The sequence below is a fragment of the Laetiporus sulphureus genome, assembly GCF_001632365.1.
Source record: "Laetiporus sulphureus 93-53 unplaced genomic scaffold LAESUscaffold_6, whole genome shotgun sequence".
Lineage (NCBI taxonomy): Eukaryota > Fungi > Basidiomycota > Agaricomycetes > Polyporales > Laetiporaceae > Laetiporus > Laetiporus sulphureus.
Window position 1 is genome coordinate 59,207 of NW_024468515.1, and position 23,973 is coordinate 83,179.

The following is a 23,973-nucleotide window of genomic DNA, read 5'->3' on the forward strand; positions in this document are numbered from 1 at the left end:
ATGCCAGTAGGAAGATCGTTCAGTGATACACAGGCTCTCATATACAAGTCAGCACATATTTTCTACACAGTGGACAGCAGGATCGTACGCCCCAAGCGGCTTTTATATAGCTAAGGCGAGAAACTATATATACCAAGGAGATCGCGTTGTATCGTACAATAGATGCAAGAGCACATTATTAAATAAACCATACTATCCGTTAGATCGAGAGAGAGTTATTTGTCCACACCAGAAGATCCAGGAAATCCTGAGTTAGTTGCCGGAGGTATCGCGATACGGGTCGTGCAGGTTTGCCTAGTATGTTGATTATCCAATGAAGGGTCAGCTCTTGGGGATGGGAAGCGCAAAGCCCGCTTAGTATGCGACATATGCAACGCATAGCAGAGGCAGCCCAACAAACAGTCCGGCCCAGAATACAACGTTCCCCAGCAATTTATTTCGCTTGATCGCTGGCAGTCGCCCGATAGCAATCATAGGGAGTTGTGACAGCTAAAGGAATAAAGTCATTAACGTGAGGACAACATCTGACCAACATACGCGTAAACCACACCTGTAGCATGAATAAGTACATTCTGATAGTGAGAACGAACGTCAGTCATCATCGTACGTGTCTCTGGGTGCAATGTCTTACCGAATCTTCTTTGTGACGATTGTCATGACAAGCTCGTGGGCCCCGGCGCTGATAACAAACGTAAAGAACATCGCGCCGTTCTTCGACAGCCCGAAGCTGCTCATCGTGGACGCGTATACATGACGGAGTAGGAACGTATGTACTGGCCTGTTCCACTTGCGGGAGAACTCGTCCCAGGATGTTGAGTTCCACTAGAAGCAACCAACAACATCAGTCCGTGGAGCCAAAGTCTATTCAAGACGCTACTGACCCAATCATCATAGAACCGGCGATCTGCGAAACTAATAGAGGCTAAACATGCTATACCTTATCAAGGTAGATGACACACTTACTAGGATAGCTCGGCAAAACCATTGCAGATACATTCTGATCCAAAACACCCGGTCAGCGTTCTGAGACATTTATATCCGGAGAAAACGTACCGAAGATGAGATAGAATAGGAGCAGGAATGCCACCATAAACGGCAAAGATAGGTCCAATATGGTACGCCAGATAGTATCGGAAGATGAAGGGGTCAGAGGAATGATGAAGCTTTCCGTGACGCTGTACAGGAGCGCAAACGTGCCAAACGTTGCCACAGTTTTCTCAAATACGTAAAGTGGTCGTATCCTGACGGCATGTACAATTGGGTTATCAATGGCATCCGGCTCGCCGCTATGCAGGCACGTACCTGTCTGTTCGGGGGTATTCCATCTCGTACACCAACGTCGGGATAGACATGTACACCACGAAGTCTCTCAGCGTGATATTCTCCGGCCAGCGAATATGGGCTGGGCCCGGGCTTGTCAGCTCAGCCTCAAGCTCAGCATGTTCGCGCGCGAGCTCTGCGATCTTCGGGTTCGGGTGATGCGCGAGGATCTGTGACGGCGTCGGAGGGAAGCTCTCATCGTCCATGGGTGAGGTCGAAGGCAGAATGAGGCGAGTACCGGTCGTGATAACTTGCGTGGGACGCACAGGCGGGAAGTCTGGCGAGGTGGGCGTCGTACTACCTGATGACGTTGGCAAGCCGATGGAATTTGAGTGCCCATTTGCTGCGAGCCGCTTGCGCAGCGCGAGTGCGACATCTGCGTCAAGATATGATGTCCGCGCGCCATCAGGGGTCACCGTAGTGCCATTCACAATGCCGTCTGCAGCCTTGTCGATCTCATTCTCCTGCAAGTCGGTCTTAGCCTTGTTCGCGCTGGCCGCGGCGAGCGCGTCCTCCCACGAGCCCTCGTCCGCGATGGCATGGCGGAGCTGTGCGTACACCCGCTCGGCCTGCTGATTTACCCAATGCAGCTGGCCATTTGTCGTCACGTACGAGTGCATCTTCATGACAAGCACAAAAGTATGCAAAGTAAGGAAGCCGGACTGGACCCATGGCCAGTGGCGAGTGAAGGTCCACTTAATGGCGCGAAAGAGGAGAGTGGTCTGCCAGAGATTTTGGATGACGACGCCGATCCAGTAGTACCGAATCCATCCATGTTGGATCGCCTTGACAAATGGTACGCAGACGCCAGTACTGAGAATGAGTGCAGCATCGGAAAGCGCAAGCGTGACGGCGTCGCGAGAGAACAGGTTGAAGAATGCGCCTTCCAACGGGTAGCCGCGCTCCTCTATGCTGTGCATGTAGGTGTCGATGGTAAAGACGAACATGGATATCCAAAAGAGTGTGAAGAATCCCTGGGCGTAGCACACCTAACTTCAGCATTTCGCTATCGTAAGGCCGGCGTAGCAGACGCACCCGAAACTCATTTCTACCCGATCTCTCATTAGTAGTGTCGAAGTGCGACTTGCGAGGCGAAAACGTGATCATGGCGCGCAGTTTGTTATTTCTGGATGAGCGGAATGGTTTGGATACATGGACAGTGCCCTCGGGTGTCTGGAATGCGATGCTTTGGTTGCGGTCAAATGCAGGCTTCGTTTCATGGGAGTTTTGAGAAGCGCTGACGTGGAGAAACCCCGTGAGTGTATTAGGCGCGCTCTCACAAGCCCGACAGACCGCTCACTTAGGTTCTGACATCTCTACGTCGGAGGTGCGTGGAAAGGGGAGCGACTGTAAGTGCTGCGCTTCACCGGCACCGCTCATATAACTGCGATGAGACTGGGTGGGGCACGAAAGGGGAGCCCCCACCGACGCGCCATGATCACGTGGACGCACGTCCCCGTAATCGCTCTCGCATCAGCCATCAGGCCACCACTCCTTTCGACTTCAGCGCCCACGACACCAGCGAGCACAACGAGAGGCGTTTTACCCGGCACCCTGCTCGAACCATATTGGACTCGTATTCTGTGAAAAATGCTGGGAAATCTCCTGCTGGTGGCTGCCATCATTGTCGTTTTGCACGGTTAGTCTTCGCGACCCACTCGGCCCCCGAGTCCCGACTACTCAGATGATTTGATTTGCGGCGCCTCACACAGCGGCATTTTCTACCTATGAACGTCAGTGCCCCTCACGTTCGCGAGCTCCGCCCGTCTAACGTCCAGCCAGACCTCTCTTATTTGAAAGCGCTTGGAAGGCCAGAAGGTTCCTTGCCGCAGGATGTACGTACGCATGCGGAAGTCCGCTGTGCGGACTGATTATTTCGCGATCGCAGATCGTGTTCGAAGCTCTCGCTGCTCTAGCCATAGGCATCGTAGGTGCAACAGTGCGTACGCCTGAACTCAGAGAGGTGACATGGCGTAGTGAGATGAAGCGGCGGTGCGTCTATCTGGTCCGCTTCCGTCACTTGGCTGATGGCGTAAACAGTGCCGGAGAAGAACAAGACCCGCGGATGTCCTTTGCAACTTTCGTGCAACGCGCCGGGATCTTGAACGGTCCAACATCGTGACGGCTATGCGACGTGGGGTCACAAACATTACACGATACTTCTATAATATCGGTGTACGTCTTACGACTTTACCCACTGCAGCCCACCGCTCATCCCACTACACGGAACCGCCAGATTACAGTTGACCCGTGGCACCGTTGCACCGTGTATCCCATTTGTATAGTCGATGCGCTCCATCTCTCAAATACAATTGATAAATTGGCAAAGGCGGACTATACAACCCTTGATCATCTGGTAAGAGAAGGTCCGTACGGCTACGTCTAATGTTGTGTGGGCTAGCCCCATATGCTGCTGCGGTATTCAAGCTCCACCAGCAGCAGCCTTCTTGTCCGTATATGCCTTGAGACTAGATGAATGAGGCGCATGAGCACACCATTGATTTAGTGCCGCCAACAAGATCTGGCTAGAAGCTCACCGCTTGTAATCCCTCTCAATCTTTTCCTTGTCCACTTTACCTTCTCCTGCTCCTCGCTTTTCCTTGTTCTTCTCCTTCTTTGCACGCCGTTTGCCTGCTTTGCCTGCGGCTGCGTCCATCTCCAAGAGCTCCTTGATAGACGGCAGCACGGAAGATGCGAGCGGCTGCAAGCGCATCGGCTGCTGCTCTTCCTCCTCTTGTCCTTCCTCATGATCAGACAGAACAGCAGGCGGAGGTGCATGCTCTGGATGAGTAGCTTCAAGTGGACTTGGCTCGACAGGAACCTCCGTCAGTGAGGGGCTACGCTCGCCCTCTTCAATGGCGAACCATTGACCTCTGGAATGAGGCTGCTCTTTCGTTTGATCATTATGCTTGTCGTTCTCGTCGCTCTGTGCTTCATCTTCACTCTCATCATCGTCGCCCATCTCCACGCCTATGTACTCTCCCGCGTCTGCAAAAATGTTGAAGTCTTCATCGAATGGTTCCGGCTCATGCTCAGGCTTCGCTACTGGAGGCGGAAGAGCAGGAGCGGATTCCGAAGGGCCGGCCTCTGGCGCTGCTGTCGATGGTATGGACGGTGTCTCAGCGTCGGGAACATCCGCCTTTCTCTTCTTCGTCCCATCATCCTTCTCTTTTACTGCCGTCCTCTTCACTTTCTTCTTTCTTGACTTCTCGTTCAACTCGCCTGTGGACTTGAAGCCTATCGGCCTGAACTTACCTGCCTTCTTTGCCTCCTCCAAGCTGGCATCAGAAGCCGCGACTTTCTTCTCTGTATCCTCACTCGCTGTCGTTCCTTTTGCTCGCTTCGCTTTGAGCTCTAGTACAATCTCCTCACGCGTCCGCTTTTTAGGTACGCTGGCGGATGCCTCCAGGTAGGCTTGCTCAAGCGATGAATCATCCTCTGCAGCAGCCGACGCCGATACTCGTGCGCGATTCTGCTCGAACAGCGCGTAGTCAAGGCCCTTGACGAGGACAGAGTGATCGCTATCGCCACCAAGATATCGCCGCTGTTCTTCTACCTGCGTGCCTCAGTTATAGCGTCACAACTAGTCTGTAACGAGTGAATGCGTACAGCTTGGCGATCGGCGTTCTCAGCATTCTTGCGCTCGAAGTCCTCGGCGAGAGCTTCGACCTGTGATCAGTGTAAGCCCGCCTTCTTGAGCCAACATGCACGGGAGACATGCCTGCGCATAGTCGCCATCAAGCCCAAGCCGTCGTTCTGCGGCCCGGTCACGGTATGGCTGTAACCCTTGGGGCTTCTTCTTGACTGTCCGTGGCTTGAACGCTGGCTGACCAGCTTCTACAGCCTTTCTGCCAGATTTGAGTCAATGAGGATGTCTTTCATGGATAGTGTTTCGAGAGCACGCACTGCTTTGACTTAATGGCAGCGGCTGCGAGCAGAGAGCCGCGAGAAGTCGATGTATTCGAACCAGTTGCTTTGGGGGTTTGGAGGAACTTCCTGAACGATTCCTGTGCTACAAAGTCAGCACTATATAGAGGTCACATATAGGCCATACCTGATCCATGTTAAGCAGCCCTACAGATGATGCTAAGGACCGAGCAGGAGGCACAGTATGCCGGAGGTGGAGGACTTGATCACGGTGAAGCAGCCCGCTTGAGCCGCGTTGCCACACGCCACGTGCTCCACAATGACGCTGCCGCAAATGGAAATAGCATTAAAGCGGGCGCTTCGCCTCGAGTGGCTCAGGCGCACTATGAACATCCATGAACATCCATGATCAGCCTATTGACCGATGCTGCCTGTTGTTACCTGTTGTTCACCTGACGGGGCTTAGCCTGAGGTTTCTCTAAAAAGCCGCATCTAAACGACTCAAAATCTAACGATGATCCGATATCGAGACACTGGCAGGGGGACGTGCATAGCTCTTTCGGAGACTACTAATCACAGCAGAGCTGATGACAATCAATCTGGAGTGTTGTATTCTTGTTCGCCGCAAGAACATGCAAACACTGCGCCAACAAAGTCTGCCTGCTTCTATTAAAAACAGTGAAACATGCATCGCACGTTCCGCAGGGGGGGTCAGAAGCTCGAGCCGCGCTGCGGGCCTGGAACATAGAAGAATTTCAATTGTCCTCTAACAGACCTGGGTCAAGGTTCCGACCGCGCATCACGTAGTAGGGAACGGACACACTTTAAGGGGTTCAGGCATCTTTGTCGTTGACGTTGAAAGGGAAATGCAGAGTCGCTCAATGTAAGTGGACTAGAAAACGGTATACAGAGCTACTATCCAAGGGTTGGAATTTGGAACCTCGGCGGGCCTGCGTACGTGAACGAGCGCTTGAGCGGCGAGTGCGGAAAGCCCTGATGGGGATCGCGGGCGCTTCCTGTATCACAAGAGCCGATTGCGATGCTTCCATCGGCAAAACGTACCCTTCAGCGACCACTTGCCGTACATAAGTCGACATTCAAAATGCTCTTCTGGCTGTCCGTGTTCGCCCTGTCAGCATTACTGGTAATGTGTACGTACCCCCCACATTTGAGTGTTCTGCCTTGACGTTGAGATTTGTACTCACGGATGCGCCCCTAGTGACGTTTCGTTACCGTGCCACTCTCATCCCTTATGTCCCTAACCGGGTCAAGTCCATGTTCCCCGGACTTGGCCATTATACACCGTTGCGTACTTTCGCTGAGCAAGCTGACGCGGGGATCACTTCCTCGTCGTTTGACATCGAGGCGAACATACGAGAGGGGGACTCAAGGGCTGGACTAGATGAGCGTGGTACTCAGGAGGTGTTGGAGATCATGCGCACTGAGAGGGTCAAGTGAGTTCTGGCATATGTTCCTTCTGAGGGACGGTCTGCTCACCGTGCTTCTCATCATATGCTTATCCAGCTTCGACCAGGCGAGGCTGATTCGGCAGAATCGGGTTCTCGCTGCCAACGGTGTTGACCCCTCTGGTGAGTATGCTGTCTAGTGCAAAGGGTAAATTGAGTGCTGAGAGATGCTTTTGCAGGAATGCCGCTGGATGCCAAGGCCGTAACACGGCTATGATCTCTAACGTCCTTTCACACTTCCTTCTCGTGTTGTACGATTGCATCGGATCTCGCTATTGTTTTTTCAACGGACCATTCCACCCTCATTGCTACCCTTTCTCATCTCTTTGGCACAGCCGTATATCGTGCTGCTGACCACATGCTGCATATCCTGTATCCTGTTGTACCTTGGATATAATCTCTGTGCATCTTGCTTCAGATGCGCAGTGCTGTCGTCTTCATTAGGTTGCCGTATCTGCAAAACGACCAATACATCTCTGGGTACGTTTCTGAACTTCGAAATATCGCTTGTGTTGTCTGTGTACAGCCTCGTCTACGATCGAGCAGGAGGGGCGCGTCTAGACGCTCGTGGGCACGTGCCAGTCCAGTTCCCGTCATGCCGATTGCCGCTTTTCTGCTTCCTGGTGTCTGCAGTCGTCCAACAGTCTCTCGGCTCACATTCCTAGGACGTGGTCATCGTGCTCAATATATGTCTGCGGACCGGGTTTCTGGATGACATGCCTTCGACTGACGGTCTCGAAGAGCGATCACGATATATTGGGCGCTTTCAAACTCGCAAAGTGCGTAGTCTCTGCGATAGATCGATTGCTCTCCCTTAGTTTCGTCTTTAGTGCATACTGCCCATCGAGGTACTCGAAGAACTCGTAGCGTTCCGTTTCGCGACGAACCATGCATTCTCGTCAATCGCCAATCTCTCCCTTGTCTCGCGCCAATTTCGTCAGCTGGTGCTCAAACGATTCTTCGCAAAGTTCCATGCGAAGTCCGCCGCACATTGGACGCGATGCTGCCAGATACCTGGCGTGTTCAATTGGGTTCGGTCAGTTGCACTGACTCTGACTATATGCGCTAGGCTAAGCAGATATATGCGCATACAGGACCTTGCATTGCTTCTCTGGGACGCTCTCTGTACAACCTTCGTTGCTCGGCTGCTTCAAGAGACTACAAATCATCGAACTTGACTTTTCTTCCGACGGCCTCGCCACGCAATCCGACCGGATCTCGTTCATCTTCTCTCACCTCACGTCTAATATCACCGAACTCAGGCTGAAATGCTTGCCGCGTATTGACCACCACTTGCTCGCTTTGATTGCTTCGCGATTCACTGCTCTCGAGATGCTTGATCTGACCTGCGCCGATCGGCTGGATGAAGCTTGCTGCTGGCTATGCTATGAAGAATCCTCCAGTTGCTCTGATCATTCTCCCGTTCCTGACTGTCATAGCTCTGTTGAAGACTTATCGGTATACTTGACTCTCTTGATTCTCTTCCCACTGTCGCAGCTTGCATTGACTATGCTCACAGGTGGCCTTCGCAACGGCTCTCAAGCCTTTGAAACGTCTCGAACATCTCTTCATAGGCATCTTTCTCTCTGATCTTGACCTGCTCTACGAACATCTCTCCCACTGGCATGAATTCAACGTAGAATTCGTCGGGACTTACGGACCTGATTCCTGCCCTGCCTGTTTGGAGCGACACTCTTCCTCGGTCAGGCAGAAGGAACTGATCGCCAGTGTTTCCATAGCTAGGACGCTGCCGTTCCTTAAGACGATCTCCTGGAATACCTTCTTTGCTGAGGATCAACCTGGAGATGACGCGGGGGCGAGAGTGACTACGTTGTGGATCCGAAGAATCGATGGATTCATCCAAGCAAGGAGGGCGCCTTGGTAGACATGGCGGACTACAGTCTCGACAACTTCTACTGCCCTTCAAACACGCTGTCTATGCAAAGATTTCTCCATGTACATGCCTACAAATGAAGCAGTAAATATGATGAGCAGATCAGACCCTCACGGCTCATGTCGGGGATGTTGCTGCGTTACTGACTGCGCGAAGCTCCAAATTACCTTACACGATCGACCCTGCAGCGCAGGTCTGACGCTGCATCTAGAAGCATGGTTCGGTGACCATCGACGCTTGTACGTCGAATGATTGTAGCTCCTCATAGAGCAATCGGGCGAAATGCTAGCTCAGGCTCAGCAGTGAATTCTGGAATGTCATCGGCTGTGAGTTTCACCCTTGTACCGTGCATGAGTCCGTTCAAGCCTATTCAGGCACTTACGGTATGCTGAGAGAAGAGAAACATGACGGCTTCAAGCCTCGTGGCGCCGCTAGGCGTTTCATATTACGCGATCAAGCGATCAATATGAAGTCCGGATGCCGGGATAACTTAACGATAGGACGGAGCAACGGTGCGCAACATAGTACGCGATAAACCGAGATGCCATTTTTTGCTCCTGAGCCTTCTACTTCGCTCTCTTCACACGGAGATGAACGGGGATTACTGCAGTGAGTAGGTCAGCTGTGAAAGCCATCAATCATTGACCATCAAACTTATCGTATTTAGCGCTGCGCGTGGCTTGTCGCTTAGCGTCGTCAGAAATACAAAGAATGCACGTGGCTGATCGGCCACCTAGGCTTAAAGCCCATCAAGTTCCTGCCCAATTCCTCCCGTCGACGAGCAACCCATCCTGCGTTGCGGACGTCTACGCTCGTACAGCATCTCCAGGATGACGGACAAGGCAGCCGAGTTTGCCAGGCTTTCCAGCTTCTTCTCTTGTTTAGCCTCTGGTGATCATCGCTCTATCTCACCAGAGTTTATCTTCAAAAGTTCCGCGCCTGTCGTGCGCACCAGAGCGTACTCGGAGGCGTCAATCCCCCTACGACAGGCCCAAGCGCAGGCAAATCCCTCATCCTTCACCGACTACTCTTTTCCTCCACCGCGAGCTTCTGCATCACGAGAGAAGACGGACGCCGTTCGCGACGATGACGCGATGGCCGTCGATGAGCAACAGCCGCGCTCGAATGAACACGTCGCTGATCCGCCACCCGATCTGAGCGCGTTCGCGAAACGCGTCGCGGACGTGTTGATGGAGTCGAAGTCCAAGTATCAGCCACTTCCGACGAACCACAGGAGGAGGAATACCGTGACCGTCGACTTGAGGGCCGGGATTGACCCAGAGACCCTGTCAAGGAACATCAAAAGGCGTCGCACTGTTGCACCGCAGCCAGACCACAGCGAGGATCATCCCGATGGGAATGACGCCGGCGACGTGTCCATGCGCTGTTCGTCGCCGAGCGAGATGAGCGATTGGGACTTCCAAGTTCCACCCTCGCCCGCCACTCATGGCCGCCAGCGGACATTGAGTCTCCGCAGCACCCAGTCTCGCGAGACCGTCATGTCGGAGGATGCCATCCTCAAGGTTGACGAGGAGAAGGCGCTGAATTTCGTGAGCAAGATATGCCAGAAGCGACTTCGTCAGCACCGTCGTCAGATGTCTCAAGCAGACTTGATGCCGCCGCCTCCACTGCCGAGCGAAGCGAGCCCGAGAAAGCGTCGTCTTTCATCTGACTAGCTGGGTGTGTTTTGGCCTCTTGGTCATGGTGCGTCGTCCGAAAAGCGTTGGAGCGGTCGATTGATGCATGTCTTCTACAGACTTACGACCTTACGCACTCCTACCTTGTGGCACCGCATTCGCCATCCAAAAATCTCGCATACCAACGAATTTTCATGCTTCCCTCATGCTCTATGCTTCCGGTCATTGTTGTAATCTGGAATCTCCTGATGTTGTAATCTACAGTGCACATGTACTACGGATCGTCGATCTTCTGTCTCTGTTCTTACCTACTTACATGCTTCACTCTCATATACCAGCACATTAGTGACGTGGCTTTTGGCATAGCGTGTTAAGCCGTACCCTACGAATCTCTAGTACGTCTCGTGTCGTTATCATCTCGAAATAGTTGGTCCCGAGCGAACTCGAGATATGTTGGCGTAACGACTGTCGACTATTACTGGCATCCTCATCGTTTTCGCGCATGGCCAATCGACTTTCTCATCTCCATATATAGGGATGTTCGGCAGGTAGTATTTCGTATCACAGAGCCAGTGTGGGATTAGTTGCTGGCTTGCCCAATTGGAATCGACGATCTCAGTGGCAAAAGCCGACTCGATCCGAGCAACATCCTCGAGCTCACAACGTCTTCGAGTTACGTTACAACTCACTCCGTCTGTACTCTTCACACTTGACCTCTGCTGAACCTAACAAGTAACATAGTGCTCGATCAAAGAGGAATCTCATCCGTGCATGTCTCGTTTGGCCAAAGCGACCCTGGTGGCCTCCCTGGTGACTTCTACTGTTATAATCTGGGGTGTGCATCGCTTGCAATCGCAGGAACGCGAGGTGAGCATGCTAGACGTACGATATAGGACAAAATTCAACATTCATGTTCTAGACCATGTATCAGGGTGTATTGCGGGACGATCAGCGGCGAAAAGAGAAGATGCGCCATCGAGAAGCAGAACTACAAGAATCCTTGCAAAGGCGGGAGATTTACGAGAGTGTACAGACTGTCTCAGGGAATCCGTCCGAGACAACTGCGTGATACGCATCACGCAAATATATCGTTCTTGTCGATTTCTGGGGAATTATACTCAACATAATCTCGTACTTTCTTGGACGGACTCAATCAAGCCTGTAGAGCTTCATACATCCTATCTCGGAACCCACACTCTGATGCACATATCCTCACTCAGTTATACAGTCTAATCACGGTGTGCCAGCATAATAACTTCAATCCCTGCTGAAGAATGCCGCTGAGGATTCAGTAGCACATTGCACACATAGTTCCGACTTGCGCTGTATGGCGCTATACACTTCCTCTCCAGGTAAATACAATTGGATCCCAAATGCTCGATTACGCTCCTGAAATGAGCGACAACGCCCTCCCCTCTGTCATGGTGAAATGCGGAGATCATCCCTCAGAACCCTCCAAACATCGGCACTTCCTTCGCCAGCCCTCTTAATGCCTCTAGCAGCCCTCTATCCTCCACCGACATCGCGTTAACCCTATCCTCGACCACACCCACGAAAGGCAACTCGTCCACCTCGCACATAGTTCCGTCCTCTGGCAGCGTCCCGTTCTCGAAGTACGCTCGCAAGTGTTTGGCAGTGCAAACAGATGGCGCAGCTATAGAACAATGACCATACGAGTTCTGGATCAGCAGCCCAGAACCTCCGTACCGTGCGTGAACTGCGCGCGCATCCGAAAGGGGACATACTGTGTCATACGTTGGTGACAGAATGAGGACTGGGTGCGATGTATTCTCTGCCGCGAGAGGGCCGGTGTACCTCCACTTGGGTCGAATACTCCACTCCGAGCACCTCAGGTACTCGAGGCCCCAGATGGGTGCTCCGAAGGAGGACTTGGAGTAAAGGTCTGTGAACCACTCGCGATAGCCTTCTGGCGTGTATGCGATCTGTTCTCCATCCCCGCAGGCAATGGTATAGAATGCTTCCGTGGTCTTGAGCCACTGCGGGCTAGCCTGCTCGCAGTTGCATTCGAAGCTTTGGCCCAAACGTTCTGCCATTCCCGCCAGAGTAGTCTGGTTGTTGCTTTCTGCAGCGACAAGGATGTCTGCAAGCGGCGCGAAATTGGTTGTCGGCTTGTATGCTGCCTGGAAAGCGTATTGATGCAGAATCTTTCTCGTAATCACCAGTGGACCTTTGGAGGCCGACGGGACCGCGACGGGCTCGGACTGTACACTTGCCATGATAGTATCAACCCTGGCCTTGATCTCTCCCTCCGAATTCTCGTATAGTGGACACTTCTCGGGACCGGCTTGGTGACAAAACTGTAAAACGATTCCATCACCGCATCGGTGTCCGCTAAGTTGGAGTTCCACAGCGTAGCGCGGTAGTTATACGCATCAAACACGCCATCGATCACGACGCGTCCGACCTTGTCTGGGTACATGGCGGAGAAGTACTGTCCGAGGACAGAACCATAGCTCTATAGGACGCACGAATCAGAGACGATTCTCGATGTTCAACTGACACTCACGAATCCCCAGTACTTCAGACTCTCCTCCCCGAGTCTCTCGATGATCTCCAACATATCAGTTGCAACGCTTGCGGTACTCATGAAGCGACCCGGACCCCACTCTTCTGCCGTCCCGTTTGCTTCCTCCTTGCCAGTGCCTCCGATGGCTTTCTCGCACAGCTGCCCCACGACACTCTCCCGCGCTCGGGCCAAAGGAACAGAACTGTCATTCAAGCTAAGTACAGTGTCCCCATCTTGAAGACTCCAGATCTGGTACTGGGACTCGGAGTCGAAGCACTGTGCGGAAGGCGTGCTAGCTCCGGTACCACGGGGGTCGAAGCCCAGGATGTCGAACGAACCCCCTATAATGCGCGAGATGTCCTTTCCGCGTCGCCGGAGTATGTCAGTTCCCGAGCCTCCGGGACCGCCGGGGTTTATCAGTATGGTTCCCTTGTAATTCTGCTTGTCTGTGGCGGGAAGCACTTGCATAGCGATGGTCACATTAGGACCATATCCGCGCGGCGATAGGTAGTCCAGAGGAAGGATGAGTCTCGCGCACTGGTACTCTTCATAGCACGGTGTCCAATTGATGTCGTCAGAGGGATCGAGCTTCTCTCAAGGTCAGTGTTACAGTGATGGCAGCGTTGGTGAGAGCACGTACCGAGAACCAGTCGAAATTGGGGTCGGCAGAGACTTTAAGAAGTGGAGATGTCACTTCTCGTTCAGGATAGAGCAGGTAGGCGATGCAGAACGCGACTGTAAGCCATAACAACCTCCAGATTAGAGACGAACGCGGCGCCGCGGCGTCTCCATTTGCCGTCGTAGATGCGACCAGCGGGAGAGCTCCCTTGCTCTGGTGGTTAACGTTTCCCATGAACTTAAGTAGCTCTCGTGGGTATGTTGGATGAATGCTAAAGGAGAGATCTAAATGGCATGACTCCCGAGTCAAGGGACCGAAGGCTCGTGTACTTATCTAAGGCGGCTAGCGCGAGGATGGCGGCTCGGATGTGGAAGCGTGGGACATTCAGTATTAGCCCCGTATGACAGGCGAAATCCATCGAGAGTAGTGACTGCCATTTTCCCGAAAATAGTACGTACTACGGACTCGAGCACCTGAGCATAAGTGCTCAGACTATAGACAAAGATTTAAGTCTCTGGTTCAATTCTGACAACTGTCTGCCTGCCTCATGTATGAGGGGCGCCAGCGGACAAAATTATGTGAGCTTAAGATTTGGACTATTTTGATTAGAATCGGCTCGTTTGTGCTTTCGCGTTGTGGCGTACGCTTTGGCACCTGATGTAAGCGGCTTGCACTTACAGTTAAGACTTGTGTTTATGACGCGCGCTTGTGCTCAGGCTGCGCCACCAAATATATTCCTTCATTTCCTCTCACCTCCGTGCCTACAAGTGCCCAGGTGTTCACTGCGCAGAGCCCACCTCCTCGATTCCTCTCTCAGTACTTCCCCTCTACCAGCCCAAAATGACATGATAGACCAGGCAGCAGAATGACAGTGGCGGTGGAACATGCACATCAAGGACACTGTGCGTGGTTGAGATCTGGATGTTCTGTAAAATAGAATGGTCTGATGGGATTCTGCTGGCCGCTAGTGTAGTTACACATCCTCCTGAACAATACAGGCATGTTCGCAGTGTCTGCCTCTCCTGCAGCATCCGTGAATGGCCCGGATCCAATGTCGGTCTCTCTCATAGTGCTGGGTGGTGATGCCTCAAAGATGCAGCATCGAGAAACCCCAGGTCATGCACTGTACATGGCTCAGAAACATGAGACAGGGCCGCTTTTGCTCTGCCAGTTGAGCGGCATCACCCGTTTGCGTGTGAAGGGTGCTCTAGCAGGATACATGGCCGACGGAATGGCTCGGAATGGAGATAGTGGTGCAAGCGCGCCTGCGTGACTCATGTGACAGATCGGAACATGCCGAAATGCGTCGTGTCAATCAAAGCATAAGCATAATCAACGACCATAGGCGAATAATCCTTTTTGAGGTGCATATATACACAGAAACGTGCCGAAATCAATGCGCTATCCGATTTTAACACCTAACTAGGTGAGCATAAACCGTCATTCTCGTTATCTCGAGCACAATATACTTTTGTCCGCTCGGGCGCGCCAAACTCATGACAGGGCTTCGTCTGTTTCAATTAGATGGTGAGGCAGCCATTATGCGTGATAGGTTTATGGCCAAGGTTGTACGCACCAACACGCATCTTGTGATATGAGAAAGTCATGCCGGTTTGGATGATTCCGACTAACCGCTAGTGGTGTGGATGAGTACTGAGTACCTACGTTGTCCATGAAACATGCCGGACGGCAACTAATATACGGCCACAAAGCCACTTCCTTGCCCGCTGCTATATGTCCCTACAACTGCGATTCAAACGCATACATACCACTTGACGTAGTCTCAGGCACCCAATGTGATGGCCTCCAGATGCTCCGCGCTTTTGCAGAGTAGCTTTGTCCAATGAGAACAATTTTATACATTGACGGACGCCCAAGTAACATCTTGAGGCAACCGATATATAAACATCGTTCTCTGAATCTCACAACAGTTGGCATTACTCTCTTTGTGAGAGGGTGGGCTTTGCGAAGATGTCACTTATGGAGGATGCGACGACAATAGGATCAGACGAGCGTTACGAAATTACTTCCACAGGTAAGACATCTCCTGGTGGCATCTAAAACGTCCGCAGCCAGCCAACTGTCTCGAACAGCAGCAGGGACCCAATTCTGGCCAGTGGTGGTTTGTGAGAGAGGCAGGAACGCCTTTCGACCGCAGCCTACGCAGGTTCGGACCATCGGCGTGGCGAGGATATATGAAGTGATGGAACACCTGACTGTTAAAAAAATTGCGAAGCAACGACTGGCGTTAATTCTGCTTGGAGTACGATATGACTACTTACCCCAGGTGTGGCCATTCGCACATTCTGCGGAGGAGCTGTCCTGCAGAGGTACTTGTGCATGGCAAGCAGGGCAAAGTTCGGCAGTGTCGATCTCGCCATCATGTGGACTAACAGCCTTGAGCCTTGTCAGTAGTTGTTGCGCCTCTTCTAAAAGCGAAATTGATGGCCCAGGCTGCATCATTTGGAAAGCAGCTCTTTGAGCAAACGAGACGTCTTCAGCTATGTCTGCCATCAGAGCACGTTCGCGGAGTCGCGAGAGGATAGCATACGCGTTAATGCGTCGACAACAGAGCTGATGTGCCTCATCAGCGTTCGCATAACGTAGATTTGAATAGTTGCACATGATTCTTCTGATACGCGCGAGGAAGCCTCTCTCGCAATAGGATCCGTTGCGTGATGCTGGCAAGCGGAATCAGTAGAGAAATACCCTGCTACCGAGGAAGCCTCACTTCACAGAACATTGCTACATAATAAATCATCCTTTCTGACAGAAGAGCGTCTGAGCCGAAGATGTGTTTGGATAAGCTGTCTCGGAAGGCACTTCGCATTTGTTCTGTCAACCCTCCTGGGAATGATTGAAGTTCACTCGATGCGTCGAGTGGAGGCCGACGGGAGGACTGGAGTACTTGTACGAGGCGTTCTGCCAAGCGTGATAGCCTTTCCGAGTCCGTGAGGTGTAGCAGAACGGGCCGGAGCCGCGCGTTGGGAGCTTCGCCGGAAACTGGAAGACGACATGAGTGAGTTCTCGCACTTAGCATCGACGATCTCACATACACGTCCTCGCCGAGAGAATGCGTGCTTGAATATCGGTAAGAAGCTCTTCATCCGAGCTGCCTTCCGACAGTCGTGCTGCTACGAACATGCTTATGTGCCTTGCATCGTGCTTGTAGCTGAAATCTGTGGGCTGGGAAGCCCTAGCGCACGTGGTTAGAAAGCAGCTCGTTAGAATAGAACTCCCTCGTAAAACGTACTCGTGAAGCCATACAAACGTGCCGAGGTCATCATAGCTTGACATGCCGAAGATGCGGTTTACATCCTTGAACGATACTTCATCTGGTTCGACATCCACGAATATTTTCCGCGCAGCGAGTGAGAGCGCGCGTGAGGAAAATCCGGGACAGGGAGTGGGCACCGACGTCGGAGCCGTTGACACTGAATGTACGACATAGAATGATCCATCCGTAAGGCAAAGCACCAGGGCGTCTTCTTTCGGAATATAGGTTACACCGGAGACTACACATATGGCGGAAGCGCCAACTGAGAGTTTCTGGTTGACAAATGGGAACGTTTGCAAGCCAGACCAGGTACAGTCTGACGATGGAGATACCCAAATATGAACGAGACCAGGCTTAGAACATACTAACACCGCCTACAGCCGGTTCTGAATAATCAGCCCAGTGTACTAGCAAATTTCAATGATCAGATCTGCTTACGTGGCTATTGGCTATATTGACCCATTTCAAAGCAGTGATACTGCGGTGGTCGCTCTCACACACTTTGACGTCCTGGAAGTCTGATATTACGTTCATATCAAACTCAGGCGGTGGCTCGGAAGTTGTCGGACTAGCTCGTAGCACCTGCGCAACTCGGACGAGAAACACGGACCCATCAGAGGTACCACATGCAAGCGAAGCTTCACCTAGGAAATAATTACTATTTAACGATACCAATATGGTCGATTGAGCGGCTGGAACTCACATGCGCCGTTTTGGGATGGTTTCCAAGTTGACCATGCCACATGAGTTATCCATCTATCACTAAGCGTGAATGTAGCCATGCGTCGGACCGTCCACGTCCCTTTCTTACCACCAAATCTGCCCGTAATTATGTCTAGGTCTCATCACGTCATGAGTGTGTCTGATATCGCATACCTGAGAAGTGTGACGCATCCGGCTTTATTTCCGACAGCAAGCAGGGATCCGTCGAGTTGCTGTGCGGGCCTGAATCCGAAATCGGCTTGCGATGACCATTCAATGCCTACAAATAATGGTGGTCAGATGCACGGTACGACATCCGGCCTTTTATCCTCCTCCGAAGACGTACAGGTAGTTTGTGCCTCAAGCGTCTGATTAAGAGTGGGCGCATCAGTGGCACTGATTTGAACTTTCAGCTCAACGGTGATATCTAAGAGCTGCAAATAAAAATGAGCCGCGAGACGTCGGCGGAAGACAATAAACGAGCCTTTGCCCATTCTCCTCTAAGAAAATTCTTCACCGGTCCCCATAAGGCTAGTTCCATATTAGAGTTGAGCACAGCAAGGAGACATCTGGCGAATTAGTGTCAGCGTTCATCCCCGTTCCGTCTGGATTTCTAGACGGGAAGACGGACCCTGCATCGGCTGTTAGATTGCTAGGAGAGGGAGAAACGGCCCGCAGCACTGGATCGAGAGAACCTAAAGACACCGCTCCCCAATCTGAATAGGTCACTGAGCAGACGCATCAGCCAAGGAAGGTCGGCGACAAGTTACCTTGGCAATCGGCAGGCCAGTGATGAACGAGTGTCTTATCAAATGCGACCATGGTCCTCGACCAGCTCATGGATCTTAAACTTCTCTGCGCATGCTCCGCGTCGGCCAGATCCTGTGTCCGAACCGATTTCTCTGCCTTGATGCCTATATCAGGGGTCTACGGCAAGAATATTGATATGAAGCCAAGAACCATGAAATATCAGCTACCAATATATACACGGCTGATTTGGTCAACAACAACAGTTGCCCGTCGCCAGTCCATTGAATACATTTTGCTGACGGTGACGCCGACACCGCAGGTAGACTCAGGGCACTGAAAACCACCGCATGCGCCATTTTCTTGCTGTCATTGAAAGTAAGTTCAGGCTGCCGTCTATCATGATCTGGCAACTATTCACCGGTATTGGGTTGCAGATGACTGTAAGACCGCGAAATTGCGTGAAATCTGACAACCCTGACGGGTTGACCGTCAGATGTAGTAATTGGGCCGCGTTCGCAATAAAGCAAAAGGTCTAACGATAAACGGCCGTGTTTACAAGGTGCTATGGACGTTCGAGAATTTTGGAAGACCGCGAAATGAGAGTCGGCGCTGTCCTTTTGCGGCGCGGAGCGCGGATTCAGTTGTGAACCAGTTAGTTCTCTCACGCCACCGACGCGTTTCAGATTCCACGCAGCCAGCCACAGCCTCCTCATTCAACAACTATTAAGTCGAATTCCGACCGCATCGTTGTGGTCCGCTCTCTCGCCAAAGATTTTAGCCATGACAGTGCGCACATCGGCGGACATCCGATTTGATCGCTAATGTCGCTAACCTGATGCGCATCGCCTCGCAGGACCTGACCTATGGCTATCTGTACATGATGCGATACGACCTGCAAGTCCTGGATACCATTGGCACTCCTGACTATCTGAGCGGCGAATTATCTGATGAGGGTTAGCATCTGCATTCATTCTTCGGAGCATCTGTCACATCAGCCTCCAGACGTCGACGTGCCATCACACATGGTTCCTCCGAATCCGGACGACTCGGACGGTGCGTATCGCCCGAGTTCATATTCGAGCCTATGGATATACCTGTCGTTCTAGTCCTTCCATCACAAGTACATCCGTCATACCCTTACGGCAATCCGCTTAATCTGAAACATCCTGCCGCTAGACCTCGGCGGCCTTTTGACCCGGGATCGCGTGCACTGTTCGAAGATATGGGGTACTCCGGAGGTGGAGTAAACGGTTCATTGCGGTGGAAGGACCTCGCTCTGGACACACTCTTTCCTGTGGATGAGGCTCGAGAGCTGGCTGAGAAGGCAGCACAAGCTAGAAAGATGGCGAGCGGGACGAGTGCTAATAATCCACCTCCACCGCCGCCGCCGCCGCCTCCTATACAGCCTGCAGATGAAGAAGAGGAGGAAGAAGAGGTCGAGAACGACGAAAACGACCATGAGGACAACGAGAACGGGGATGATGACGGAAGCGAAGGCGAGTCCAGTGCTGATGAAGAGGAAGCCTGAGAACTCGTATGTTTTGTCATCTCAGTCGTGCAATTGAGTGTTTCATTAGGTTTCACGCTTTCGAATACATGTGTTGAGGCTCAAAAAGGTGTGCATCTTACCGAAGCACGTGTAGTATGCGTATATGGTATATGACCGAACGCACTAGACCTACAGGATGCCGGGAGTTCATTTTTGATGTACGTATTTGTTCACGACTCGTGCTATGAGCGTGTAATTGCTGATCTGATGTGCAGCCTGTGTGCAGGCATCCACGGGCGGTGTTGTTCTAGGCAATGATCATCTGCAGCGCCATCTGTTAATTGTGTATAGCATTCACACAGACCGATCTCGAAGGCATCCTGCTGCGCAGCCCAAGAGCATGTCAACCCGCATTGCGCCTACTACAAATGTCAATGATGGCTATCGGACCGTTGCTTCAGTCAGCTAAGCTAGGCAGAAATTCTTGCTCTACTTGTCATGTTATTTCTAAGCCCAAATCGCTCTATGAGATTCACCTTGTTGTGATGAGGTCAAGAAGTCCCTGTCAGAGTCGCGAACGCAGTATAAGCGGCATCTAGGCACGCTCTAAGACTTTGTATGACGACCAACTTGTGAAAGCTCATACAACCGGACCACCGGTACTCGCGCTGCAACAGACCGGAGAGGATAGGTGGGCCTTGACTCTGACGTCTGCCTTCCCCGGCGTCTGGGGTGGTAACCATGACTGCTCATTTATGGTCATAAGCTGCCACATTGCGATGTCTTCGAACACGCGTTGCTGTCATTTCCCACATGATGACTGTCGGGGTCGTCTTCCACAAGGTATTTGAGCTCTCAATTGAATGGTTGAAGGCATAAGCAGTCTTCGGGGCTCGGTATCGCTTGTGAAGGAGTCCGATGCTGTCAGTGTGACCATACGGCAGCGACAGCACCACACGCGAGATCCGAATGGTTTCCGATCTGAAACTCACCGTACGCAGGTTGGACTTCACGTGGGTCATTTGAGTCCCATCTATGTGCACGCCCTGTTTGACTTTTTTTTGCTCAGGATCCTACGTCGAAGGCCCGCGAATGTTGAACGTGAACATCTGCGGCTTCATTGGCAGGTTTCCTGGTCGGAGCGCAGGCCCGTCTCAGGAGCTTCATCGGTTTCACAGCGGCTTGATCTCGATGTGCAGATGCAGATCTCTGATGAAACAACGACTATGCTGTCCAGTCTCTCAAGAATTCCACGCGAGCACGTACGCCAGAATGCGGGAGAATGTTGACGTTTCTCATGGACGAGTGAAGCTTTGATCGGTGGACAGTGCCGACAGCACTATTGTATCATTGCTAAGAATGATCTCGGAAGTCAAGAATCCCGTCTCACTAGTCCAACGCACAATGTTTCTTCCGTGGACTGCGACTTCATCGGTGGCCCTCGGTGAACATTATTATCTCCACGTTTAAGGATCATCCCGGTTGATCGAGCAAACTATGCCCCCAAAGTCTATTCTGTGACATTGATGTGCCACTTACGTGTCGAGGATATCTGTCGATCCCTCTGCGTGCTCCAGGAACTCCAAGATGTGATTCATGAAATTTTGAAACCTAGAGCATGATGGAGCCTGCAGCCTAAAAGTCTGGACCTGTTGCATGAGAAGACTTTATTACACGAAGAGCAACGTTTAAGTACTACAAAACAGAGAGACGTTCCGGAATAAATACAAATGTGCGCTATGTGAGTGCATTTTGACATATCGTCCTAATCTTGAGTGTATCTGCCATCAGCTCAACTCGGAGCCAAAGTAAACGCGGGATTATCGGATTAGGAGTGGAGGAACAGATGCGTCACCATCGCCTGTGACGGGAGCTCGGAGATCTGCTATGCCAGATATGCCGTCAGCGCTGCCATACAGTTGCAACGAAGAAACTTACAGCTGACTACTTGTATGCAAGGAAATATGCCGAGAGTGCGGGTAGATCATTCGCTCCGGCATCGGAATAGCCTTGTCTACGCGAGCCATTGAACTTTAGAACGATCACGGTACCGCACCAAGGCTTCGCTGCGGCTCCGGAAGTGATGCGGTAAATCGCGCGATTCACCGGAGAACCCCTCTGCAACGCCTTGGGGCAATACCAGATATGTAACGGGAATCTCAAGGGCTCGCCGTTGAGGCCCTGCGTTAGGATGATCGTGCTTGGTACGCTCTCAGAGAAGAAGTCCTGAACAAGCGGCAACGGACACATTCCCTGAGAAGGCGTGCCTTGCGGACGGCACTGCACGGTGATTAAGCGAGATCGCTCTGCGCACGTTAGCGAGAGGAAGAGATGGTAGCAATCGATCCGACATACCGTCCTCCGGCGCGAACAAGATGCCAGTTACCGGGATGAGCTGTTGCTGCACTGCGGGTGGTGTCGCTATGACGTTTGACTGCAGTGATGGGTTCGCAGGAATGCATTCCTGGCGATGCCGCGGCCAGTCCTGGGTAATATGACAGCATGAATGATTTAACAGCCGCTCGAATGAGTGCTCGACGATGGTACGCACAGTTTGCAGATGATCAGGCGAGCAGTACCAGGCGTTCTGGCAGCGACTGCACCACATAGTAGTCGGCAGCTGGCAGATGGTGCAAGGGTGGCTGATCAGCGAGGTTGTGCTCATGCTGGGAGACCTATCCTAGTAAACTTGGAAAGTGAGGCTGAATGCACGCTGAAGTAGGTCTCGACACCACGGGTCTTTTATACTATACTCGCATCTGAAAGGCGGGAGTTTCCGCTTGCCCGACGGGCTGGTCAGAACGTCGGACAAGGTCGAGATTGAGATTCCCAGCGCGCACATGCGTACGATCAAACGGCAAAAATTGCAAGTTGGCTCACCCACCACCGAATCGAGGAAAGCTACGTAAGACACCAGGCACCGGTTCATAATATGCAGACCCGGACCTGCAACAATCAGCAAGATATGAGACGGTTAAAATGACATTCCATCAAGGCGGTTACGAAGAGGGTTCCACACGATCGCCAGTCGTCTCGGTCTAATGTCTTGATCTGATCATGATGCTCGGAGCGCGGGCTAGTTGCTTACCATTTTTGCGCAGGAGGTCGTTGCGATGAGCGATGGAACAGATCGAATACCAGCGCCGTCTCCGGGATTCATTCGAGCATGCGGGCGTTTCCATCATCGGTATCACGTATGTTGCATTTAGTAGTCGAGCTGCATGTGCGCTGCCCTAAGTATGAGAGCAGAAAAGCGAGCCTTAGGTGGACGCCCTTCGAACCGTCGTAGGTTCGCAGTCAAGTCAAGGCGGTATCCTGCGACAGGGAGAAGACAAGAAGCCAAGAGTGCGCAGCCTGCGGACGTTCAACGAAGGACGCACCGCAGTGGGTCAAAAACAAACGCCATGGAAAATCATATCAATTAATGTTCTCAACTGGTTGATTGATTGACTGATTGAGACTGCAAGCAATGACAATGCTCCCGGCGCTTGGCCAGGTGTATATTCATCACGTGAGACACCGCCGTAACTCGGCCATGGGAAACCTTGGCCGGCGCCATTAACTCCAGCTGTTTCAAGTGCCACTGTTTTGGACATTCTCCTGCAGCACCATGTCTGACGATGAGATGAATATCGATGAGGGTGCGCGTTTTTTTTCCGAGGCTGCGGAATGAAACCTAATGGAGTGTTGACTCCGTGCCAGGCGGAAATGAGGGCGTTGTGAGACGCAAGGGGAGAGGCTTTCAGAGTGCTTCCGGTGAGTTTTGACATTATGCAGGGTATGCACGGAGCTGACTGGAGAGGCTAATGCTGACAGGAACGAATGAGAGCGCAATCACCTCTGAGCAAACATTTGACAGAGTGGAGTCTTCCCAGGCGTCGGAGACAAGAGCGGCGCGATGTGAGTGACTGTCTATTTTCCTGCAAGCGAGACCCGCTCCAATTGTTCTCCGTTGCTCAGCCGTGGAAGGATGGATCGTACTAGTCACCAACGTACACGAGGAAGCGACCGAGGAAGACGTAATGGACAAGTTCGCCGAGTATGGGGAGATCAAAAATCTTCATCTCAACTTGGACAGGAGAACAGGTTACGTTAAGGTGCGTCCCAAAGTCTTATCATACTTCCATTGGACGCTGACCGTCTTTTGCATCGTGTAGGGTTACGCCTTGGTGGAATACGAGACAATGGCGGAAGCACAGGCCGCCATTGATGGCGCTTCTGGCACCACTCTGTTGGAACAGACGCTGCAATGTGATTACGCTTTCGTCAGACCTCCACCGTCGGGTCCAAAAAAAGGCAGGGGCAGAGAGGGACGTGGACGCAGTGCGAGTCCTGCTCGTCGGCGAGAGTGAACAACATAGGACAGTTTCCTTGTGGATGCCTTCCCATCTTGTCACCCATCGTATTTTACCTGCTGTTCTAGAT

The 23,973-nt window shown here is 52.1% G+C and overlaps 13 protein-coding genes across 13 annotated transcripts; 8 read left to right on the forward strand and 5 right to left on the reverse strand.

The window, feature by feature from the left end:
* Positions 1 to 354: 354 nt before the first annotated feature.
* On the reverse strand, positions 355 to 2,427 carry LAESUDRAFT_645393 (MBOAT-domain-containing protein; the record flags this gene model as incomplete). Its single annotated transcript, XM_040903913.1, has 9 exons — positions 355 to 489; positions 551 to 572; positions 632 to 822; positions 882 to 912; positions 964 to 997; positions 1,054 to 1,241; positions 1,303 to 1,570; positions 1,622 to 2,294; positions 2,356 to 2,427. 9 exons carry the CDS (start codon positions 2,425 to 2,427, stop codon positions 355 to 357), a joined length of 1,614 nt encoding a protein of 537 aa, XP_040767578.1.
* A 235-nt stretch (positions 2,428 to 2,662) lies between these two features.
* Positions 2,663 to 3,656, forward strand: LAESUDRAFT_721992 (uncharacterized protein). Its single transcript, XM_040908110.1, has 6 exons — positions 2,663 to 2,959; positions 3,033 to 3,053; positions 3,103 to 3,155; positions 3,209 to 3,312; positions 3,361 to 3,495; positions 3,557 to 3,656. Exons 1-5 carry the CDS (start codon positions 2,911 to 2,913, stop codon positions 3,440 to 3,442), a joined length of 309 nt encoding a protein of 102 aa, XP_040767579.1. The 5' UTR covers positions 2,663 to 2,910; the 3' UTR covers positions 3,443 to 3,495; positions 3,557 to 3,656.
* On the reverse strand, positions 3,570 to 5,464 carry LAESUDRAFT_721993 (uncharacterized protein). The gene is made up of 6 exons (XM_040908111.1): positions 5,375 to 5,464; positions 5,227 to 5,327; positions 5,042 to 5,168; positions 4,930 to 4,989; positions 3,858 to 4,876; positions 3,570 to 3,788 (listed from the first exon to the last, which is right to left on the reverse strand). The coding sequence occupies exons 1-6, from the start codon at positions 5,381 to 5,383 to the stop codon at positions 3,743 to 3,745; spliced, it is 1,362 nt and encodes a 453-aa protein (XP_040767580.1). The 5' UTR covers positions 5,384 to 5,464; the 3' UTR covers positions 3,570 to 3,742.
* An 825-nt stretch (positions 5,465 to 6,289) lies between these two features.
* Positions 6,290 to 6,870, forward strand: LAESUDRAFT_734930 (uncharacterized protein; the record flags this gene model as incomplete). Its single annotated transcript, XM_040910552.1, has 4 exons — positions 6,290 to 6,338; positions 6,407 to 6,641; positions 6,712 to 6,776; positions 6,833 to 6,870. The coding sequence occupies 4 exons, from the start codon at positions 6,290 to 6,292 to the stop codon at positions 6,868 to 6,870; spliced, it is 387 nt and encodes a 128-aa protein (XP_040767581.1).
* A 425-nt stretch (positions 6,871 to 7,295) lies between these two features.
* Positions 7,296 to 8,645, forward strand: LAESUDRAFT_694303 (uncharacterized protein). Its single transcript, XM_040906191.1, has 4 exons — positions 7,296 to 7,432; positions 7,484 to 7,689; positions 7,748 to 8,111; positions 8,173 to 8,645. The coding sequence occupies exons 1-4, from the start codon at positions 7,370 to 7,372 to the stop codon at positions 8,536 to 8,538; spliced, it is 999 nt and encodes a 332-aa protein (XP_040767582.1). The 5' UTR covers positions 7,296 to 7,369; the 3' UTR covers positions 8,539 to 8,645.
* A 445-nt stretch (positions 8,646 to 9,090) lies between these two features.
* LAESUDRAFT_462280 (uncharacterized protein) lies at positions 9,091 to 10,436 on the forward strand. Its single transcript, XM_040902567.1, has 3 exons — positions 9,091 to 9,156; positions 9,215 to 10,251; positions 10,304 to 10,436. The coding sequence occupies exon 2, from the start codon at positions 9,378 to 9,380 to the stop codon at positions 10,221 to 10,223; it is 846 nt and encodes a 281-aa protein (XP_040767583.1). The 5' UTR covers positions 9,091 to 9,156; positions 9,215 to 9,377; the 3' UTR covers positions 10,224 to 10,251; positions 10,304 to 10,436.
* A 519-nt stretch (positions 10,437 to 10,955) lies between these two features.
* LAESUDRAFT_601438 (uncharacterized protein) lies at positions 10,956 to 11,226 on the forward strand (the record flags this gene model as incomplete). Its single annotated transcript, XM_040903062.1, has 2 exons — positions 10,956 to 11,051; positions 11,104 to 11,226. Coding segments are annotated over 2 exons (219 nt in total), but the record flags the coding sequence as incomplete, so codon positions are not given.
* A 403-nt stretch (positions 11,227 to 11,629) lies between these two features.
* LAESUDRAFT_810192 (alpha/beta-hydrolase) lies at positions 11,630 to 13,646 on the reverse strand (the record flags this gene model as incomplete). The annotated part of the gene is made up of 4 exons (XM_040914195.1): positions 13,352 to 13,646; positions 12,712 to 13,299; positions 12,523 to 12,660; positions 11,630 to 12,451 (listed from the first exon to the last, which is right to left on the reverse strand). The coding sequence occupies exons 1-4, from the start codon at positions 13,562 to 13,564 to the stop codon at positions 11,630 to 11,632; spliced, it is 1,761 nt and encodes a 586-aa protein (XP_040767585.1). The 5' UTR covers positions 13,565 to 13,646.
* A 359-nt stretch (positions 13,647 to 14,005) lies between these two features.
* On the forward strand, positions 14,006 to 14,672 carry LAESUDRAFT_462312 (uncharacterized protein). Its single transcript, XM_040902568.1, has 2 exons — positions 14,006 to 14,232; positions 14,304 to 14,672. The coding sequence occupies exons 1-2, from the start codon at positions 14,215 to 14,217 to the stop codon at positions 14,601 to 14,603; spliced, it is 318 nt and encodes a 105-aa protein (XP_040767586.1). The 5' UTR covers positions 14,006 to 14,214; the 3' UTR covers positions 14,604 to 14,672.
* Positions 14,673 to 15,243: 571 nt separating this feature from the next.
* On the reverse strand, positions 15,244 to 18,662 carry LAESUDRAFT_721997 (uncharacterized protein). Its single transcript, XM_040908112.1, has 15 exons — positions 18,478 to 18,662; positions 18,287 to 18,422; positions 18,080 to 18,236; positions 17,941 to 18,025; positions 17,794 to 17,878; positions 17,656 to 17,743; positions 17,484 to 17,589; positions 17,311 to 17,426; positions 17,046 to 17,251; positions 16,584 to 16,981; positions 16,387 to 16,526; positions 16,062 to 16,333; positions 15,882 to 16,011; positions 15,613 to 15,831; positions 15,244 to 15,546 (listed from the first exon to the last, which is right to left on the reverse strand). Exons 2-15 carry the CDS (start codon positions 18,413 to 18,415, stop codon positions 15,335 to 15,337), a joined length of 2,343 nt encoding a protein of 780 aa, XP_040767587.1. The 5' UTR covers positions 18,416 to 18,422; positions 18,478 to 18,662; the 3' UTR covers positions 15,244 to 15,334.
* Positions 18,663 to 18,786: 124 nt separating this feature from the next.
* LAESUDRAFT_694312 (uncharacterized protein) lies at positions 18,787 to 19,587 on the forward strand (the record flags this gene model as incomplete). The annotated part of the gene is made up of 4 exons (XM_040906192.1): positions 18,787 to 18,845; positions 18,913 to 19,012; positions 19,062 to 19,112; positions 19,166 to 19,587. Exons 1-4 carry the CDS (start codon positions 18,840 to 18,842, stop codon positions 19,585 to 19,587), a joined length of 579 nt encoding a protein of 192 aa, XP_040767588.1. The 5' UTR covers positions 18,787 to 18,839.
* A 1,905-nt stretch (positions 19,588 to 21,492) lies between these two features.
* Positions 21,493 to 22,213, reverse strand: LAESUDRAFT_734934 (uncharacterized protein; the record flags this gene model as incomplete). Its single annotated transcript, XM_040910553.1, has 3 exons — positions 21,493 to 21,854; positions 21,904 to 22,033; positions 22,100 to 22,213. 3 exons carry the CDS (start codon positions 22,211 to 22,213, stop codon positions 21,493 to 21,495), a joined length of 606 nt encoding a protein of 201 aa, XP_040767589.1.
* A 945-nt stretch (positions 22,214 to 23,158) lies between these two features.
* On the forward strand, positions 23,159 to 23,900 carry LAESUDRAFT_694316 (Y14 protein; the record flags this gene model as incomplete). The annotated part of the gene is made up of 5 exons (XM_040906193.1): positions 23,159 to 23,189; positions 23,251 to 23,304; positions 23,365 to 23,448; positions 23,509 to 23,645; positions 23,706 to 23,900. The coding sequence occupies 5 exons, from the start codon at positions 23,159 to 23,161 to the stop codon at positions 23,898 to 23,900; spliced, it is 501 nt and encodes a 166-aa protein (XP_040767590.1).
* Positions 23,901 to 23,973: the final 73 nt, after the last annotated feature.